The sequence below is a fragment of the Hypanus sabinus genome, chromosome 19 (assembly GCF_030144855.1).
Source record: "Hypanus sabinus isolate sHypSab1 chromosome 19, sHypSab1.hap1, whole genome shotgun sequence".
NCBI classification, from domain to species: Eukaryota; Metazoa; Chordata; class Chondrichthyes; order Myliobatiformes; family Dasyatidae; genus Hypanus; species Hypanus sabinus.
In genome coordinates this window covers 50,166,252-50,187,006 of record NC_082724.1, presented here as the reverse complement: position 1 = coordinate 50,187,006, position 20,755 = coordinate 50,166,252, and the positions used below count along the sequence as shown (strand labels likewise).

Here is a 20,755-nt window from a genome sequence, read left to right as displayed (position 1 = left end):
GACAATGTTTTTCACTTTACCTTGGTTCATGGGATAATGATAAATCAGTTTATCAATTTTTAGAAGAATGTGGAGTCAATTCAGAAATGTACCATCTTCAGGGGCTTGTTTGTGTAGATGTTAGGGATAAGGTTTCTCCTGGTTGAAGCATCCAGACCAAAGGGTCCTATCTCAAAACAAGGGAAAGTGTGTTGGGGCACAATTAAGGAGAGTTTCACCTAAAGGGGAGCTCATCTTTGGAATGTCCTAGCCAAGAAGTGTGTGGAGACTCAGTTATTGTGTATATTCCAGGCATATCGTGGAAGATTTTTGGATAATAAAGGAATTGAGAAATATGGTACGGAGACAACAGATCTACTATGGCTCTGTTGAATGGCAGGAGCAGCGCTGAGAGGCCGAACAGCCTATTCTTGTTTCCATTGCCCACATTGTTAGTACGGGACTGGTGGTATGCGAGGTGGTGAAAATTTTTGCAACAAGTCATCCGCTTTGCTGAGTGAATGGGATGCAGAAAAATAGTAATGATGACAGCAACATAAAGGGGAAAATGTATTCAGAAAAGGCAAGAGCTGAAATAGACCCACAAGCTGTTCTTTTGTGTGTTTTGAGCATTCACCCTTTTTACACTTGGAGGAGTCCAGGATGAGCTCAGTTGTGGCTCTTTTAAATTCATTCAATTCCAGAGAGGGACACCCAAAGTGAAATTGCCCTCATCCCAAAGAGCTTTGTAGGAGAGTTACCAAATGAGAAGCAATTGGAGCAAGTGTGAAAAGTCTGCTGAGAGAAAAAGAAACTGTAAGGAGTGACTTTAAGGAGGGCAGAGGCTGAGAGTTGAAATCACGAATGTCTAGTCAGCTGAAGGCATGACTTCAGTCACATTGTTCTCTCATCATCCCGAGCTCTTTGGGCATCCTATATATGCACAACCCCCTTTTGTATTTCCTCTTCATTGTCAATGCTGGCACCCTGCCAACTCCAACCCATTCCCTTCCCTGAACCTCTCCCTCACCTCTTCTACAGCACTTCCTCCCCTCCTCCTTACCCCTCTCCCTTACCCTGGCACCTCTCCCATAGCCCCACACTTCTTCTCCAGCACTTCCTCCTCTCCCCTTTCCCCTCTCCCTTACCCCACCGTCTTTCCTCTCCCTTGCCAATCAGTCTCGCTTCTGTTATACTTTTGAATTTGCAATGTGCTTTGAGGATTTTGACACATGTTAGTCTTCCAGGAAGCTTGCGGTAATTTTTTTGGAATCGTATGAATACATTACTTTCCTATCCCTGCATTGCCATTTTCCTGCAAAGCTTCAAGGAATGATACCACAATAAAGACAGAGCAAATCTTTGACCATTTATCTGGTCTAATACTATACCCCTTGGTTCCCAGAAACCTTATCTCCAGTGTTTAAAATGTTAAATCATGACCGGAATTTTTAAAAAAACACACATCTATCAAGAGATAACTTGTGCTTTTGGCAAAGAGAGTGACACTGGAGGAGGTTTGGCTGATGTCACTGATTATGATCTAAGTTGCTGGCTTTTCCAGGTAGTATTTTGGAAAAAGTGAGGCATTTGCAGATCACCAGTCATCAAGAGGGTGTTGGTGCACTCCATCTTTTGCACTCAAATCCTTAATTTTACTCTTTATTCCATGAAAGGCATAACGATAAACAGGAATAGTTGACTTTTATTTTTAAAATTCAATTCATTTTAAAATTCCATCTCAGACTTTGAATATTACCAGAAGACGGGCATTTGTTCCCCATTATAGTAGATACCCTGGAAGCTAATAACAGCCTGTTTCTTTCAGCAGCAGCAGCCTGTTATCCTACTGTTAAGTAGGGAGTTCCCGGAACTCTATCAGATTCCTCCTCTTTCAGCCCTTCAGCTCTTCTTCCTATCACCTTCCAGATTCTCAGTTTATCCCTTCCCTTCCATCCACCTTCCCCCTCATCTGGCCTCACCTATCACCTGCAAGCTTGTACTCAACCCCCCCCCCCCAACTTCCTCATTCTGGTTACTTCACCCTCGTGAAGAACCTTGGTCTGCAACATTGACTGTTTATCCCCTCCATAGACACTGCCTGATCTGCTGTGTTCCTCTGGCATTTATATGTGTCACCCAGCATTTTCAACTAAGATAGCAAAAGGTAGGAAATGAACTTTTAGGATGACTTGGTTCAAGGTTCAGACAGCAACTTGCACAGGGCTGAGAGCATAGACTAGCATCTCAGTTCATGGCTGCCTCTACCGTCATGATGAGGCCACTCTCAGATTGGAGGGGCAACACCTCATATTCCGCCTGGATAGTCTCCAACCTGATGGCATGAACATCGATTTCTCTAACTTCCAGTAATTATTACCCCACCCCTACCCTCTTCCTCCATTCCCCACTCTGGCTGTCCCTTTGCCTCTTTACCCCTCACCTGCCTATCACTTCCCCAGTGCCTCTCTTCCTTCCCTTCTCCCTCAGTCCACTCTCCTCTCATTATCAGATTCTTTCCTCTCCAGCCCTTTACCTTTTCCACTGACCACTTCATAGTTTCTTATTTCATTGCCTTTCCCCTACCCACCTGGCTTCACATTATTAACTTCTAGCTTGTACTCCATCCCCCCCCCCCCCCACCTTTGACTTCTTCCCCCTTCCTCTCATGTCCTGAAGAAGCACCTCGGCCCAAAAGGTCAACTACAAAAATTCATTTCCATAGATGCTGGCTGACCTCCAGCATTTTGTGTGTGTTACAAGGTGCATACCCCAATTGTCTGCTGCTCCCAGCATTCTATGTGGTAAAGTCAGTGGGTCTGGGAATCTGAAATAAACAGAAAAAGTAGGAAACACTCAGCAAATCTGTAGAAAGAGGTACAGTTAACACTTCCGGCGAAGACACCTTCATCAGAGCAGATTAACAATTTTTTTTTTGTGCCGTGAATGTGACAACCTTACAGCATTCTAGTTCTCTCCAGTATTTTACAAGCCTTCACACTCAATATTTATTACACCCTCTGATCTTTTCTTCTCTTTCAGGAACGGAACCTGGACTGGTTTCCCCGTATGCGTGCCATGTCACTTGTTAGTAGTGATGCAGAGGGAGAGCAAAATGAGCTGAGGAACCTACAGGAGAAACTGGAGTCTACGATGAAGCTAGTCTCAAACCTATCCGGCCAGCTGTCAGAGCTCAAGGAGCAGGTAAACAGTGGCTTCTCGTGTTTCTCAGTGTGAACTATCGGCAATAATTTTGCTGGCATAGAAATGCTGGATGAAACCGCCGAGACTTGGTAGAGAGTGTAAAGTCTGGAAAGTACCAACAGATGGGCTGTACTGCCGAGTATATCCAGCATTTTCTGTTTTTATTTCAGTTTTCCTACAACTCTGGTTTTGTTTTTGGCTCACCGATTAGAAGAGGTTTCCCTGCATGTTTGCTTGGACTCAGCAGATCAACATCCTTCCGTAGTTCCAAAGAACATTTGATTTGCAAGCTATCTAATTTGCCTCCCAAATACCCTACAAATCTTTCTGTTTGAGTATTTATCACATATGAATCTGCTTCCACTAAAAATCTACAAGTTCTGATTACTGACCTTCCAACAGTGAAAATCAATTTCTGATCATTTACTTTATCAAAGCCTTCATAATTTTGAATATTAAATCTCCCCTTAACCTTCTCACTTCTAAGGAAAATGTAAGTTTCTAGGTGTCTACATAACAGTGAGGTCATTCGGGTACTATTTCACGTGATCCGAAAATTCCATGCTGTCCGAAGATCTTCCTTTAAATCTTCCCTTTCTAATCGCTGTGTTTCCAATTCTATATTGAGAAGTATATTTCTACATGTTTACGTTGAAATTTGAACAGCAAGTCTATGAAGTTGGTGCCAAAAAGTTCAGAATTAGATTTATTTATCACATGTACATCAAAACATAGAGTGAAATGTGTCGTTTGTATTGACAACTAACCTAGGGGTCTGCTGGGGGAAGCCCGCAAGTAAGGGTGTCAACATCGCCTGCCCACAATGCTCAGCAGAACAATACAGAGCACAGCAAAACAGAACAACAACAGCAAAACAAGCCCCTTTCAGTGCTACCCTCCCAAGCACTCAGACAATTCTTCCCACTACAGGACAGCCCTCCAGTTTCCAAGCTTCGGCCATCAGACTTAGCTTCCACACTTCCGATCAACCTTTGGGCTCCAATCTTTGATCCCCAGACCAGCCAGCTGTGCAGAAGGACTGGATTGTATTATTGCCCCCATGTTGAAGGTTCTCTCAGTGATTTCATATGTCAATAGACAGTAGGCAGTAGGTGCAGAAGTAGACCATTCAGCCCTTTGAGCCTGCACCGCCATTCTGAGATCATGGCTGATCATCTACTATCAATACCCGGTTCCTGCCTTGTCCCCATATCCCTTGATTCCCCTATCCATAAGAAACCTATCTAGCTCCTTCTTGAAAGCATCCAGAGAATTGGCCTCCACTGCCTTCCGAGGCAGTGCATTCCACACCCCCACAACTCTCTGGGAGAAGAAGTTTTTCCTTAACTCTGTCCTAAATGACCTACCCCTTATTCTCAAACCATGCCCTCTGGTACTGGACTCTCCCAGCATCTGGAACATATTTCCTGCCTCTATCTTGTCCAATCCCTTAATAATCTTATATGTTTCAATCAGATCCCCTCTCAATCTCCTTAATTCCAGCGTGCACAAGCCCAGTCTCTCTAACCTCTCTGCGTAAGACAGTCCAGACATCCCAGGAATTAACCTCGTGAATCTATGCTGCACTTGCTCTACAGCCAGGATGTCCTTCCTTAACCCTGGAGACCAAATCTTTACACAATACTCCAGATGTGGTCTCACCAGGGCCCTGTACAAATGCAAAATAATTTGCTTGTACTCAATTCCCTTTGTAATAAAGGCCAACATTCCGTTAGCTTTCTTCATTGCCTGCTGCACTTGCTCATTCACCTTCAGTGACTAATGAACAAGGGCTCCTAGATCTCTTTGTATTTCTCCCTTACCTAACTCTACACCGTTCAGATAATAATCTGCCTTCCTGTTCTTACTCCCATAGTGGATAACCTCACACTTATTCACATTAAACGTCATCTGCCAGGTATCTGCCCACTCACCCAGCCTATCCAAGTCCCCCTGAATTCTCCTAACATCCTCATCACATGTCACACTGCCACCCAGCTTAGTGTCATCAGCAAATTTGCTGATGTTATTCTCAATGCCTTCACCTAAATCATTTATGTAAATCGTAAACAGCTGTGGTCCCAATACCGAGCCCTGTGGCACCCCACTAGTCACCACCTGCCATTCCGAGAAACACCCATTCACCGTTACCCTTTGCTTTCTATCTGCCAACCAGTTTTCTATCCATGTCAATATCTTTCCCCCCCCCCCCCCCCAATGCCATGAGCTCTGATTTTACCCACCAATCTCCTATGTGGGACCTTACCAAATGCCTTCTGAAAATCAAGATACACTACATCCACTGGATCTCCCTTGTCTAACTTCCTGGTTACATCCTCGAAAAACTCCAGTAGATTAGTCAAGCATGATTTGCCTTTGGTAAATCCATGCTGGCTCGGCCCAATCCTATCACTGCTATCTAGATATGCCACTATTTCATCTTTAATAATGGACTCTAGCATCTTCCCCACTACTGATATTAGGCTGACAGGACGACAGTTCTCTGTTTTCTCCTTCCCTCCTTTCTTAAAAAGTGGGATAACATTAGCCATTCTCCAATCCTCAGGAAATGATCCTGAATCTAAGGAACATTGGAAAATGATTACCAATGCATCCGCAATTTCCAGGGCCACCTCCTTTAGTACCCTAGGATGCAGACCATCTGGACCTGGGGATTTGTCAGCCTTCAGTCCCATCAGTCTACTCATCACCATTTCCTTCCTAATGTCAATCTGTTTCATTTCCCCTGTTACCCTATGTCCTTGGTCCATCCATACATCTGGGAGATTGCTTGTGTCTTCTCTAGTGAAGACAGATCTAATGTACTTATTAAATTCTTCTGCCATTTCTCTGTTTCCCATAACAATTTCACCCAATTCATTCTTCAAGGGCCCAACATTGTTCTTAACTATCTTCTTTCTCTTCACATACCTAAAAAAGCTTTGGCTATCCTCCTTTATATTCCTGGCTAGCTTGCGTTCGTACCTCATTTTTTTCTCCCCGTATTGCCTTTTTAGTTAAGTTCTGTTGTTCCTTAAAAATTTCCCAATCATCTGTCCTCCCACTCACCTTAGCTCTGTCATACTTCCTTTTTATTAATGCTATGCAATCTCTGACTTCCTTTGTCAACCACTATGGCCCCTTTCCCCCCTTTGAATCCTTCCTTCTCTGGGGGATGAACTGATTTTGCACCTTGTGCATTATTCCCAAGAATACCTGCCATTGCTGTTCCACTGTCTTTTCTGCTAGGATATCCGTCCAGTTAACTTTGGCCAGCTCTTCCCTCATGGCTCCATAGTCTCCCCTGTTCAACTGCAACACCGACACCTCCGATCTGCCCTTATCCTTCTCAAATAGCAGATAAAATCTTATCATATTATGGTCACTACCTCCTAATGGCTCCTTTACTTCAAGATCGCTTATCAAATCCTGTTCATTACACAACACTAAATCCAGAATAGCCTTGTCCCTGGTCAGCTCTCGTACAAGCTGTTCCAAGAATGCATCCCGTAGGCACTCTACAAACTCTCTATCCTGGGGTCCAGCACCAACCTGATTCTCCCAATTCACCTTATTAAGATTGATTGTTGGCTCCTAAACTACATTCTTAGTGCTTCAGTAACAAAGTGTTGAATAGACCATTGTGCTGTGGTCATAATGACTGATGGTCTTCCACATAAAGAGTTCTATTTGCAATCTCCTGATTGCAGAAGTTATTTACTGGATGTGAAACTGCTCCATTTAACTGTCCCTTTTTCCCCAGACACCCACCCTCTACCCACAAGATCAAGTTCAGCCTGGTGTTTGGGTGAACTCTGTTATTTGCAAACTTTGGTCTACAAAGCCCAGTAGGAATTGTTTAATTTTTTTTTTAATTGGCAAATGTTGAGGCAAGGAAAATATTGAAAAGTTAAACTGATAAATTTCACTTGAATGGCCATGGGAGTTAATGGAGCAGAAGAGAGGTGAGAGTGAATTTCGCTGGGCAGATGGTGGTGAAGCTATGGAATTCATTGCCACAGGCAGCTGTGGAGACCATGTTATTGGGTATATTTGAAGCAGAGGTTGATACATACTTGATTAGTAAGGGTGTCAACAGTTATGGGAGAAGGCAGGAAAATGGGTTGAAGGGGATAATAAGTCAGCCATGATGGAATGGCAGAACAGACTCGATGGACTGAATGGCCTAATTCTGCTCATATATCTTATGACCTTATGGAGCATAGCCTGCCACTTTACATTATTCTTCTGAAGCCATGACTGACAAATCTAAAATTGTGTGGATGAATTTTTTGACTTGATTATAGAGATTGTGCAGCAATCCAGCATCCCCCATGTTGAAAATATAATTAAGATAAAAAATGTGCACTTAATTCATGCTCGTTTGACGTCTTTAGGATATTCAAAGGTACCTTTTGAGTTTAGTGTTAATGTTGTTTGTCAGTTAGTTCAACTGAGATCGGCAACTCTGTTATAAATATAAAAGTCTGCCCAAGATGTATAGGAGAGTTCCTGCAGTTAGTTGTTCTCGTTTCGGCCATTGATCTTTCACATCCACCTCAGCAGGTGGTCGAGGTTTGGGGATTTCTAGTCTGAAAGCAATTCTCTAACAATGCAGCACTATCCTGACGTCACAGCCTTGTGCTACATTGAGCTTTTGGACTTCTGGACTCTTGAAAGCAGATGGGTGTGATTCAAACTGACGCCCAGTTAAAGTGATGTGCTTCTGTTTCTCCATTGAATGAAAGGGCAAGGGAAGCAGAAATTTTCAAACAATTAAAAATCTATTCTAGCACAGAGGCTGGAAACCTGAAATAAAACCAGAAAATACTCACCATCTGAGGTGCCTGTTCCCTGTGTCCACAGGTGCTGCCTGACCTCCTGAGTATTTCTGTTCTGGTTTTATTTCAGATCACTAGCATTTGCAAATGCTCGATTTTCTAACTGAGATTGGCTTTTTTAATTGTAACCAATTATTCAATTTAACAGTGCTGTACCGCACCTGTTTCTAACTTGGTGCGATCACTTTCATTCAAGTGATTTCTATTGCAATTTCTTTCTGTTCAGTTTCCACATTTTTTTTTCAAATAATACAAAACCAAATCCACTTGAGAGGAAAAAGGAAGTATTTTCATATTGTCAGTCTTCACGATGCTAAAAATGGTTTCATGCTTTCTTTCACCTGCCAAAAAAATCTAGACACAACCAAGACATTGTACCTCATGTGACATGTTAACTGCGACAGAACCTGCAGATCGGTTCCGTTTATTTTCCACCCAGACATACTTCCCTAAAAGTAATTTTATTCTTTTTGTACTGTTTAGCATTAACCCTTTGGATTCTTGCTTCCGCCTCCACACCGAGTATTGAAAATACACCATTACTGTCTTAGAATGGGGGGAAGAAATTTTAGAAATTCTCCTTGCAGGCTGCCCCTAGCATATCCTTGGGTGTGTTGGTTGTTATGCAAATGATCTACTTCATAGTATGTTTTTTTGTACATGTAATTAATATACTCAGCAGCCACTTCATTAGGTACCTCCTGTATCTGATAAAGGAACCACCATGAGTATATTCATGATGAGCTGCTCCTGTTGCCCATCCACTTCAAGATTTGGCACGTTGTGCGTTCAGGGAAATTCTTCTGCATACCACAGTTGTAATGCATGATGATTTGAGTTACTGATGTCTCCTATCAGCTTGAATCAACTTGGCCATTTTCCCCAGACATCTCTCATTAAACAAGGTGTTTACACCCTCAAAACTACCACTCCCTTGATTTCTTGTTTTAGTTTTTTTTTCCTCATTTCCCTTTAAACACAAGAGACAGTTGTGTGTGGACAATTCCAGGAGATCAGCAGTTTCTGATATACTCACCCCAACCTGGTCTTGCATTAACAATCATTCCAGTCAAAGTCACTTAGACCCTATTTCTTCCCCATTCTGATGTTTGGTCTGAACATCTTGACCATGTCTACATGCTTTTATGTATTGAGTTGCTGCCACAGGATTGGCTGATTAGATATTTGCATTAATGAGCAGGTGTACATATGTATGTAATTAACTGGGGATTCAATGTAAATCTGAATCCAATATTCTAGTTTTTGAAAGTAAGTTATTGCTCAGAGCCTGTGTTGATAAGTAAGCTCTCTAAATCATGTATTAATTCAAAATATTTCTCCACAGAACCATCCTGTGCCATCCCTCCCTAACTCTATGCCGATAACAATTTGCAATTCAGAGGATGGGCACTTCCTTGTTGATTACATAGGTTAAGTTATTACCATTTTGAAGCATCAGTTGTTCCAATAGGAAATTGGAACATTAAGCACTTAAAGTCTTTACTTGATCAATGACTACCCAATGGGTTGAAGCCATTGAAGAAAGTGATGTAGATGGAAGAGCATTTGAGGCCTTGCAAGGGAATCTAATAATTTAAGGATCAGACTGGAAGTTAAACCTTGATTACCACAAGTGGGACAAGACAAGGAAAGGGAGATCTACCTGTGAGTTCAGGATTCGTGTTCAAGCAAAAGGTTTCACAATCATGGAGCATGCTTTATAGATCTGGTGAAGTCCAAACCAAAGGCACTGCCCTGAGCTGAATAGGAATAACAGCAATATCCTTGTGGCAAGGTTACTGGGAAGGCTTTAAGCCAATATATTAGAGTGAAGAAGGTGTTGAAAGCTAAAGAAGGAGCAGAATAAATAAACTGTTTAAGTAGAGACATAGAGTTCAACTGAATTATAAAATTTAAAAAACCACCAGAAGAGAAAGTAAAAGGAATGACTTAGGGGATTGGATCAGCATTTCTTCAGCGAGCTGCCCTTTGTATCGCAATGGAACCAACTGGAGGGTTGTTAGGAAAGGACAGTGAGCTGAAAGGAGAGACTGAGTGTCATACTGTGGAAGTGTTAACATTTATGATAGATTTTGAGAGTTTAGACACACACACAGTTAGAAGTTACTGCCCTTAAATTATATCAAGAATTTTATAGGTGCTCTATCACTGCTAATAAAAATTACAAAGAAATCTTCAGTTGTGAGGTTCATAGAATAACATTAGTGGGTTTTCTTGTTTTTATGCCTTGATAAAGCTGACATTGTAGTCTTCAATGCGGCTATCTCTATTGATCTAGTACAATTCCTTGCAGCTACCAGCAGTTAGCATAGAATTTGTGATCTCTGCAGTTAAAAGGATAAGAAATGATAGAAGTTACACACTCCCTTGCTGCTGGAAGAACTGCTGCTGAATATAGACAATAGAAAGTAGGTGCAGGAGTAGGCCATTTGCCCCTTCTAGCCAGCACCGCCATTCACTGTGATCATGGCTGATCATACACAATCAGTACCCTGTTCCTGCCCTCTCCCCATATCCCCTGACCCCGCTATCTGTGAGCTCTATCTAACTCTCTCTTGAATGCATCCAGAGACGGCCTCCACTGCCTTCTGGGGTAGAGCATTCCACATATCCACCACTCTCTGGGTGAAAAAGTTTTTCCGCATCTCTGTTCTAAATGGCCTACCCCTTATTCTTAAACTGTGGCCTCTAGTTCTGGACTCACCCATCAGCGGGAACATGCTTCCTGCCTCCAGTGTGTCCAATCCCTTAATAATCTTATATGTTTCAATCAGATCCCCTCTCATCCTTCTAAATTCCAGTGTATACAAGCCCAGTCGCTCCAATCCTTCAACATATGACAATCCCGTCATTCCGGGAATTAACCTTGTGAACCTACGCTGCACTCCCTCAATAGCAAGAATGTCCTTCCTTAAATTTGGAAACCAAAACTGCACACAATACTCCAGGTGGGGTCTCACCAGGGCCCTGTACAGCTGCAGAAGGACCTCTTTACTCCTGTACTCAATTCATCTTGTTATAAAAGCCAGCGTGCCATTAGCTTTCTTCACTGCCTGCTGTACCTGCATGCTTGCTTTCATTGACTGATGTACAAGAACACCTAGATCTTATTGTACTTCCCCTTTTCCTAACTTGACTCCATTTAGATAGTAATCTGCCTTCCTGTTCTTGCCACCAAAGTGGATAACCTCACACTTATCCACATTAAACTGCATCTGCCATACATTTGCCCACTCACCCAACCTGTCCAAGTCACCCTGAATTCTCATAACATCCTCCTGACATTTCACACTGCCACCCAGATTTGTGTCATCAGCAAATTTGCTAATGTTACTTTTAATCCCTTCATCTAAATCATTAATGTATATTGGATAATAAATGGATGTATCATTGAGGGAAGGGGTCGGGTGCTGAAAACTGCCCAAAGGTGATGATTTTTCTAAGCCAAATCACTCTTGCCACAGAGAACTTTGTAAAGATTGACTGTACTTGACTGTGAAGTCTGGTGACCACTGAGGCATTCATGAGGATATACTCAACCCTCCCCACCACCCCCGATTCTATCAAGCAGAGAATGGCATTGATCAGACATACAGGGGAAATGCAATTCAGGCACATGATAAGCTGTGCTTGTCATCATCTGCGGTCACATGTCTGAGGACAAAGAATGCAGTTTGACTGCTGGTTCTTTAACAAGAAAGGTTTTGGAAGAAATAGGTTTCGTAAAACCTGCTGGTTGAGTGAGTTGGAAGAACTGTTGCTTTTCAGAGAAGTGAAGTTGAAAGCACCAGACAGATTTTCATTGTTGCACCACTGCTGACATCATCTGGGGAGTTTTGCGTCAGAAGAAAGGTATCAGGACAGAAGAAAATCCTACTGTATGGTTAGAAGTCAAATTTCCCCACAAGCACTAAGACATCATAAAAGCTGTACCATGTTACTTTCATCCAGATTATATGATTTTCAACAGCATTGCAGATTTTAATATGCAAACAAATTTCTGAGCAAAGTATTTCCATTAATGGGAAACTGCACCATATATGAGAGTATTTTCATATAGATTAAGAAAGAGTACATCAAAGAGTAGAGTTCCATGCAGAAACAGAGAGCTTAAAACCAAAGAAACAAATGATAATAAATTGCTACTGCTAATATTTTGTTCTGACATCATTAAGAAATATAAAAAAGTAACTCAAGAGCTGGAAACAGAGAAGAGAAAATTTCAAAGGGAAACTTGAAAGGCTTGATGAAGAGAAAGGAAATTGGAAAGTTTTATAAACCAGTAAGAAGTTAAAGAACAATTAAAGATGGCAAGGCACCTTGGGAGAAGCAACAAAACTAATGGAATTGAAAGTAATGGAAATAATAAACATTTTGCAGTAGTTTTTCTTTTCCTCAAATGATAGTAAAGGGGAATGTATGTGTCCTGAGTGAGGGAATGGAACGATGGTCAAAGAAATTCCAAAATATAATTAATAGTAAAGTAACAGGACCCAACGTGGCTCAATACGCATCAATACAGGTGAAAGCGAGGGGACAAAAAACCCAGTTGTAATTTAACTAATTATCTATAAGACCATGAGACATATAAGCAGAATTAGGCCATTCAGCTCATCGAGTCTGCTCCTCCATTCCATCATGGCTGATTTATTATCCCTCTGAACCCTATTTTTCTGCCGTCTCCCCATAACCTTTGATGCCCTTACCAATTAGCAACCTATCAATCTCTGCTTTAAATATACCCAGTGGCTTGGTTTCCACAACCATCCATGGCAATGAATTAAACAGTGTCACTGTCCTCCAGCTAAAGAAATTCCTCCTCATCTCTGTTCTAAAGGGATGTCCTTTAATTCTGAGGCTGTGCCCTCTGGTCCTAGACTCCTCCACTATAGAAAACATCCTCTCCACATCCACTCTATCTTGGCCTTTCAATATTAGATAGCTTTCAATGAGATCAGCAGCCCCCCCCCCCCCATTCTTCTACCATGAGTGTAACTTCTGTTGTGGGATTGAAAGATAACTTCTAATTGAAAACTGAAAAAAATAATCTGGTCTAATTTTGGATAACCTTAGACAAGAATTATTTGTGGCAACTCAAATAATTCATAATTCAGGACGAAAGAATGAAAATAGTGTGTATATGTATGGAAAGAAACTGATCAAGGACCACCCTGTGAAGACTTGCTGAAGACAACTCTTAGCAAATCTTATGTTGCATTGTTCTTGAAGGTAGTAGGCAAAAGTAATTCAATTAATTGTTAATTAATAGATTCTGGAATCTTGAGCAACACACAAGCTGCTGGAGGAACTCAACACATCAGGGAGCATCTATGGGAGGAAGTGGGCAGTCGATGTTTTGGATTGAGACCCATTTGAACTGAAAAGAACAATGAAAGGTGGTAGTAGCTGGATTTTCACGTACAGATTAAGGGTCCCAATCTGAAATGCCATCTGTCCATTTCCCTCTATTGATGCTGCTTGATATGCTAAGTTCTTCCAGCCCTTTATGTGTAGCTCAATGAACTGTATTCCAAAAAAAGGAGTTTCCTGCTGGAGATGTTATATGAAGCATAATGCAGCCATGTGAGGTGGATGGAGAGAATAAGTTACAGCAGTAAAAGTATATGTCTTGAACTGAGATAAGATAGTAAATTGTGGCTCACAGTTATTTGAGATACTTGGGAATTTGGATATTATTATTATTGTTGGTCAAGAACAGCTAATTCAAGAATTGCAACATAGAGTAAGTTTTCTGAAGGGTTAAAGGAAATCCCAAGGTAACAAAATGGGAAGGTAGTTGGCAAGTACAGTTCAGTAAGGTGTGAACTATTGTAAGGTACATCAACAATCAGAAGTGGTAGAGTTTAAAATGAATAGTGGAACCTTGATATACATGATTAGAGCTCATCAAAACCTCATAACCAGGTTGTGAGGTAACATAAGAAGGTAACATAATTGTTGGTCTTGCAACTGCAGTTGCAGAGTACAGAAGCGTAGAAGATTACTGTTAAGCTTGCCCAGCTCTTTTCTTAGGCTAAAGTATTGTAGGAAGCTTTGACAAAAGATATGGAGGTCCTGAAAAAAGCTGGATTGTTGATTAAGCACTATACTTCAGGTGAAAGTTTGCATCAGGTTGTTCTCCACAGAAGTGAAATGGTGGAGGATTGGTAATCCGTGGGTCTTTGGGATCATGAAGTATTGTTATGGGATGAATAATAGTCTCTAGTTAATATCACATGGAAGATCTTTGTACAAGAGTAAAGGTACTTTTCTGTACTGACTGATGAGTCAGCATCTGGAATGTAGTGCACAGGTCTTTACTCCCTTGGTAAGGAAGGTTGCATATGCAACAAGGAAGGCAACAGAGGTTCAACTGTTTGACTCCTGGGATCGTGGACGTGGTAATATAAGGAGAGATCAAGAAGAATGAGTTTAGAAAGTGACATGGGGCATATAAAATTCTTGGAGCTTGGCTGGGCGGTCTAGAGCCAGATATCACATCCATTTAGGGTAGGGATGTGGACAATTTTTTTCCATCTAGAGAGGAGGGAATATTAGTGAGTTTCTACTGAAGAGGAACAGGGGCTCAGTCATGGAGTTATGCTCAAGACTGAGTAAGAGAACTTTTGGAAATTAAGGAAAGTTGAGCCGGCCATGATTTTACTGAACGGCAGAACAATTCAAGGAGCTAAATGGGCTAACTCCCCTTTGGGTTCTTTTGAATTTAAAGTTGCTGTTTTTTTGATTTCCTTCTTCCAATCTTAGTCTTTTTTAAATCGATGGTAACAGGATCTGTAAAAAAAAACTCCATAGCAAAACGCACGTTCATAAATAAAATGCATCTTGTATGTAATGGTGATTAAGAAGAGAAGCTTAAAGGTGGATATGACTCATTTCGTAACCTGCAAGAACTGAAAATAAATGGCATTTACAGTAAACTCAACCCTTGAATGTGTAACATGAAACTGAGGATCTCCTGCCCAATCTGGCTCCTGCATAAAATCACAGTTTATCTGTTGTCTCAGTGAATGCAGCAGCTACAAATTCCTCTAACAGCCCTGATTAAAGCCTGCTGAAAACTTAACCAAACAATAATTGAGCTCTCATTTTGCACTTCATTCTTCTGATTGTCAAACACTTTTTTTTTCCTCCTCATTGGCCATGGTAAGTTTTTTTTTGTTTTTTTTTTGTTGATTTTAGTTATTAAGGTGAATGCTTTTTTTTCCCTCTCCTTTTCCCCAAAAATTGAACACCACGTTTTGTTAAGAGAGGACTTTAAATATGTGATCGATAAGTTTTATATACCTTGTATTAACGAAAGTAAAATTTACACCTTTCCTGGCTGATTACTGTCTATTTATCCATCAAGCATGGAGATTGCTTCAGCTACGGGAAGGACTGAGGTCACTTGCTAGACATATGGTTTAGAGTTACAGTGCATGTGAGTCTGTGGGTAAAATAAGATGTATTATTCCAGGTTATGCTGCGTCATACGGGTGTAAATGACCGTCTTTTGAGGAAGCAGTTAGAAACGACAGGGTTTCCATAAGCAACGGAAACAGTGACCAATTACAAAACAATTGAAATGAACAGAACTTTGTAGTTTTCTCAAATGTTACAGTGGCACAAAGAAAGTTTCTCTCTTCACTGTCACTGGAAAGAAACTGGAAAGTGAATGCTGGTTGGTCTGCAGTTCCAGTAAACCAGCTTAATGCTGTTGTGCGGAAATGTAGGAGGAACTCTTGTTCACTGTAGGAGTGAAACGTAGACCTGTGCACCTTCTCCATGACAGTGGCACTTTTAGTACATCTCCATCGTGCTTTCCCTCTTTGAAGGAGAGTTGTGCCATGGTTCTGCAAGACGTGAAGTCTGTCTAAAATCCGGGTCATTATGATTGATATCAAAATATCCTTTTAGTTCAAATCGGTCTCTTCAAAATTTCTCCCAGTTCTAGATGGAACACTTGCTGAATTTAATTAGAGTTTTAAAAAGTTAATGGCCATTGTCTTCTCTGACATGTAATGGTACAAGTCGAATAACTTGTATTTCACATGGAATGGAAATGTCAAGTACCATCCACACTTAGAAAAATATCGGTCACTACCCAGTTAGTACTCTTTGCCAAATGATGGAAACCAATTTAAGACAATAAAGCTCAAAGAATAACCGATTTTTCATTGATTTTGATGTCATCCAGCCTGCTATACTTTTCCTTTCATCTCCTTTGCTAAAAGAGAGATGAAAATTAAAAAGTTTCTGCTAAACTTAAGTGAGTAGTAAAAATGAAAAGGAGTCAATCAGATTAGAGTGCATTAATAATTATGGAATAAATTTGCACTATACAAGACTGATCCAGTTTTAATCCAAGAAAAACAGAATTTGCAGATTAAAAGCAAAAACCAACAAGTGTTCTGCTAATGTCAGACACTAAGGTTACAACTAACTGTCTCCTGCCCACTTCCCTTCCTCTCCTGAAACCCATTTGATGATAAGGTAGTTGGCTTAGAATTGCATTTTCTGGTTGGACAATCTATCTCAGGAGGCATAATTCAGCATCAGTAGTGAACCTCAGGCCTGAGGTTCAATTTCTTTGGACCCTCAGATGTCTCAGCCAGTTCTCAAAAGGCCCCAGACTAGTCATTGTGCCAGAATTTCTTTACCAGTGTCTTGATTTGTCTCTCTTAGTCACCAGTTGAAATGCAGTGGATTGGGACATCAATATATTGTTATTTCAGCACTTTGAAATTATTTCTCCCTGTTTAAAATACTAATCACCCCACCACACCAGCAAAGTAATTAGAAAGGCTTAAATTGCTTATGTAGTCTAGATGTGATCAAATTTACGAATGCACAGGATTAGCTGCTGACCAGTTCCCATGATGTTGTTCAGGATAGATCATATCAATTTTGAAGAGAGATAAGATGGGCTGTTTGATTTTCGTTGGAGTAGAGTTCTGATGGATGTTTTCTAAATTATGAGTGTGAAAGACTGTGAATAGTGGGAATTCTTTCCCTGTGGGAGAAGTATCTAAGTGTCCTCAGAAACATCCAGTATCCATACTCGCTCATCAGACACCACCTTGCCCACCTGTAGAAGAACTTGCAGTACAGCCCTCACCCATCACCCCAGAACCCACAAAACCAGAATGGAAGCAGGACTTCCTTGACTTCAAGGGCCTGATGAAGAAGAGCCACGATTTGTGGGTGGCCAATTGGGTCCTGACAACATTAACTCAATGCTAATCAACTTCAAGTAATGAGGAAAAGGACTCCTCCACCAGAACCAGGGTCCTTTTGACAAATCATAGTTCTCCTTGTTACTATGATCCAGGGCAAAATTTGGTTTCAAACAAGGTCACCTTCATTGTCTGACCATAAATATGGCAAATGTGACTACAAACAGCCAGGTATCAGTAATTATTGTGATAAACTAACCATTCTCTGGTCATTCCCAGTCTCTGTATGCTCTGTGATGTTTCAGAACCAATACAAATGCCTGCTTGCCCAGCATCATATATTCCACAGTTCCCTGTAAAAGCAAAGAATTGACCATGAATCACTTCCTCAAAGTTTGCAGGTTTCACCAAATGCTTAAGTGGGGATCATCCAGAAGCTATTTAAAAATAAAATATCCATAAAGAGCGTTGGGATATACTGAAATCATGAGATACATTGTATGAATAGGTATTTTTGATTTCTGAACATCATCTTAAAATTAAGTCTTTTGTTTTCAATACATTGGACAATATTACAAGCCATTTCTACAAACTGGCTTCCACTTGATATTAACTACTCTGATGCCAGTACCCCAGAGGTGTTTGGCAGTTGTTGGCATTGCAGAATTTCCAAATTCCACTTTCAGACCAAACCTCCTGCACCTTGTCTCTAACTCTGGAAATGGTTAGAAATTTCAGGACCGCTAGCAAAAGTCCGCTAAAAGTTAAGAACTGTTTTAAAGGCATGCTGCGTTATCCAGCTTCCTGTAGTAGATCTTACTGAAGGAAACAGAGCTCCTCTTGAGTTGTTGACTGAACTTCACCATGGTTTAGAAATAATGCTGTAAGCTACTGCAAGCCACTTTTACCTTGAATTGTGAAATAAAATACTTCCGATAATTCAGTCTCAATCCAGAAAGGAAGCCTAGCAAGTGTTCTTTCAGGTAGTTTTGAAATAGCACTTAAGGTTTTTTTGTCTTCCATGAATGATCTTTAACAAGTCCAACATGTTCGCCTACCCTGCCCCTCCAATCTTTACCCCACCCCATAAGAAATATTTTGTTTCAGAAACCTAGGTAAGAAGGAAAGAGGAGTGTGGAGTAATTAGGAATAGAAAGGATGTGATTGCAATTAAGAGGAGATTCATAGGGATGTTGCCTGGATCAAAGGTATTTATTTACGGGAAGAGATTGGATTAGCTGTGTTTGTTTCTACTGGAGTGATGGAGGTGGTGAGGTGACTTGAAAGGCATGTGTAAAATTTTGAATGGCAGAGACAAGGTAAACTGAATGGTTTTGGTAGAAGTGTCAAAAACAAGAGGGTATAGATTTAAAGTGAGAGGAAGGAGTTTTATTGATTCATGGGTTAAGTTTTTATTTGACACAGTGGTTGATATATGGAACTTGCTGCCAGAGGAAGCAGTGGAATTCTATAGGATCACAATAATTAAGAAACATTTACAGCAGATGGGCATTTGAATAGGTGAGGTATAAAGGGATTGGCAATTTGGTTTATTATGGTCACGTATACTGAGGAGCAGTAAAAATCTTGCATACTGCCAATACAGATAATTTCATTCTTAAAGAGCAGAATAAAGTGTTATATTTACAGGGAAAGTGCAGATAGACAAGAAGGTGCAAGGTCATTATAAGGTAGATTATGTGGTCAAGAGTTCATTTTATTGTACTAGGAGAACATTCAGTAGTCTCCTAACAGTGAGATTGAGGCTGCCCTTCAGCCTGGTGGTATGTGCTTTCAGACAGCTGTATCTTATGTCTGACACAGACCTAATGCAAGCAAATAGTAGATGGCCAAAATGATGGCATGGACTTTGTGGGCCAAAGGGCCTTTTGCTGTGCGGTAGGAATTTGTAATTCTGTTTTCCCTTGCTGCAGCACTCCTAATCTAAACACAACTCAAAATTTTTGCATGCCCCTATTGAACTTGGCCAAAATGAAATGTATACGTTGTTTTAGAAGACGCCTGATGAGCAGAGGACCCTTTGCTTGGAAAGTGCACTGCAAACAAGAGGATGAAAGTTGTATGATGACATGGGCCTTGAGATGCCTGTAGTAGCAAAAACTTAGTTTGAAACAAGTATGCTTGTGTACTCCACCCCTGCAGTCAAATCTATTTTCACCAAAAGATTAAACAAATGTAATTGCCTGAGGTACATACACAGTTGATGTTTGCTCATTTGCAGGTCTTCCATTGGAAGAGGCCATTCTTGCAAGTTGCTTCAGGGCATACATCTGTTTTGTTGAGTGGCATAGGAGGGCTCATCAGTGCCCGATTGCTTACATGCATTGTAAAAGGTCCCATCTTGGAAGAAGAGTCGACCTTTTACTCCTCTGTCCTATTGCACCATTCCTTTGCATCCCGGAGGATCTCCTCTATTCTATTTGCCTGCCTCTGCACCTCAAGATCTTTGTCCAACAAAACTCTGCCCATCCAGGGCATTTACCAAGCACTGAACAAATACTGGTGAAACTCAAATGGTCAGGCAATATCTATGGAGGACAATGGACAGTTGTCATTTCAGATCGAGAGCCTCCATCTTGACTGGAATTTCTCTCCCAAGATGCTGCCTGACCACATGATTTCTTCCAGCATTTTGTATGTTGCTCCAGATTCCAGGATCTGTAATCTTCTGTGTCTCCAAGACATTTCCCATTTCTGTGCATGGAAAAAGTCCTTCCATACATTCAGGCTTGTACGTGATTACTCCTTGTTCAGTATTGAACGGATCCCGTTCACATTCCAGTGATTTGAACTATGAGGACAGAAGGAACCATAGGTGCTGTCGTTCACTTGAGATCTGCCTTGGATCCAAAATCATATACCACTATTTCAGATTTTTCTGTGATTTGACCCTGTGACTTACCAAGATTTAATTCTCAGTAAACAATTATAAAGCACATTATATGCATTTTTATTATACTGCTACTTTTGGAGCCTGGCCAAATAATTATCTGCAACATGTATCATATTAATTTTGAGGTATAACTTAAAATGTTGCCCATTGGCTGGAAGTTACTTTGGGGCATCTGAAAGGGATGCAAGATGTTTTTGATAAATTCATGTCTTTCCGTTTCAGTTTTCTCCTGGCCGACAGGTCTTATTTTATGTCCCTTGTTCTTGGTTGCTTCACCAGAAGCAATATTTATCTATCAATTCCCTCAATTTAATTTATATCTTCAATATCTCCACACTAGAAAATATACATTGTTTAATAGGTAGGGTGGACGTCTGGTCACTATTCCAGAGACTAATTCAGAGCTTATTTATTGCACAAAATCCTTCCTATGTGGGAAATATGGGAAAATATTTATTTATGCAGTTATTCAGGATGATGCAAACAGCAAATCCTCGTGACATACTGTCAAGCAGTTCCTAGCAATTGGGATTTCAGGTAGCATTACTAACATAATTTAGCAACTCAGAGTAAGATTCCAAAAAAAAGGGTCAAAGTGTTATGATGTGAAAATGAACATT

At 40.8% G+C, this 20,755-nt stretch overlaps 1 protein-coding gene across 6 annotated transcripts in view; it reads left to right on the top strand.

The window, feature by feature from the left end:
- Window positions 1–20,755, top strand: part of itpr1b (inositol 1,4,5-trisphosphate receptor, type 1b) — a 531,527-nt gene that overhangs the window by 508,944 nt on the left and 1,828 nt on the right. For all 6 annotated transcript variants that reach the window (XM_059944385.1, XM_059944380.1, XM_059944381.1 and 3 more), the window contains one exon: window positions 3,022–3,183. In XM_059944385.1, coding sequence (XP_059800368.1) covers window positions 3,022–3,183 — 162 coding nt within the window. The remainder of the gene's footprint in view (window positions 1–3,021; window positions 3,184–20,755) is intronic.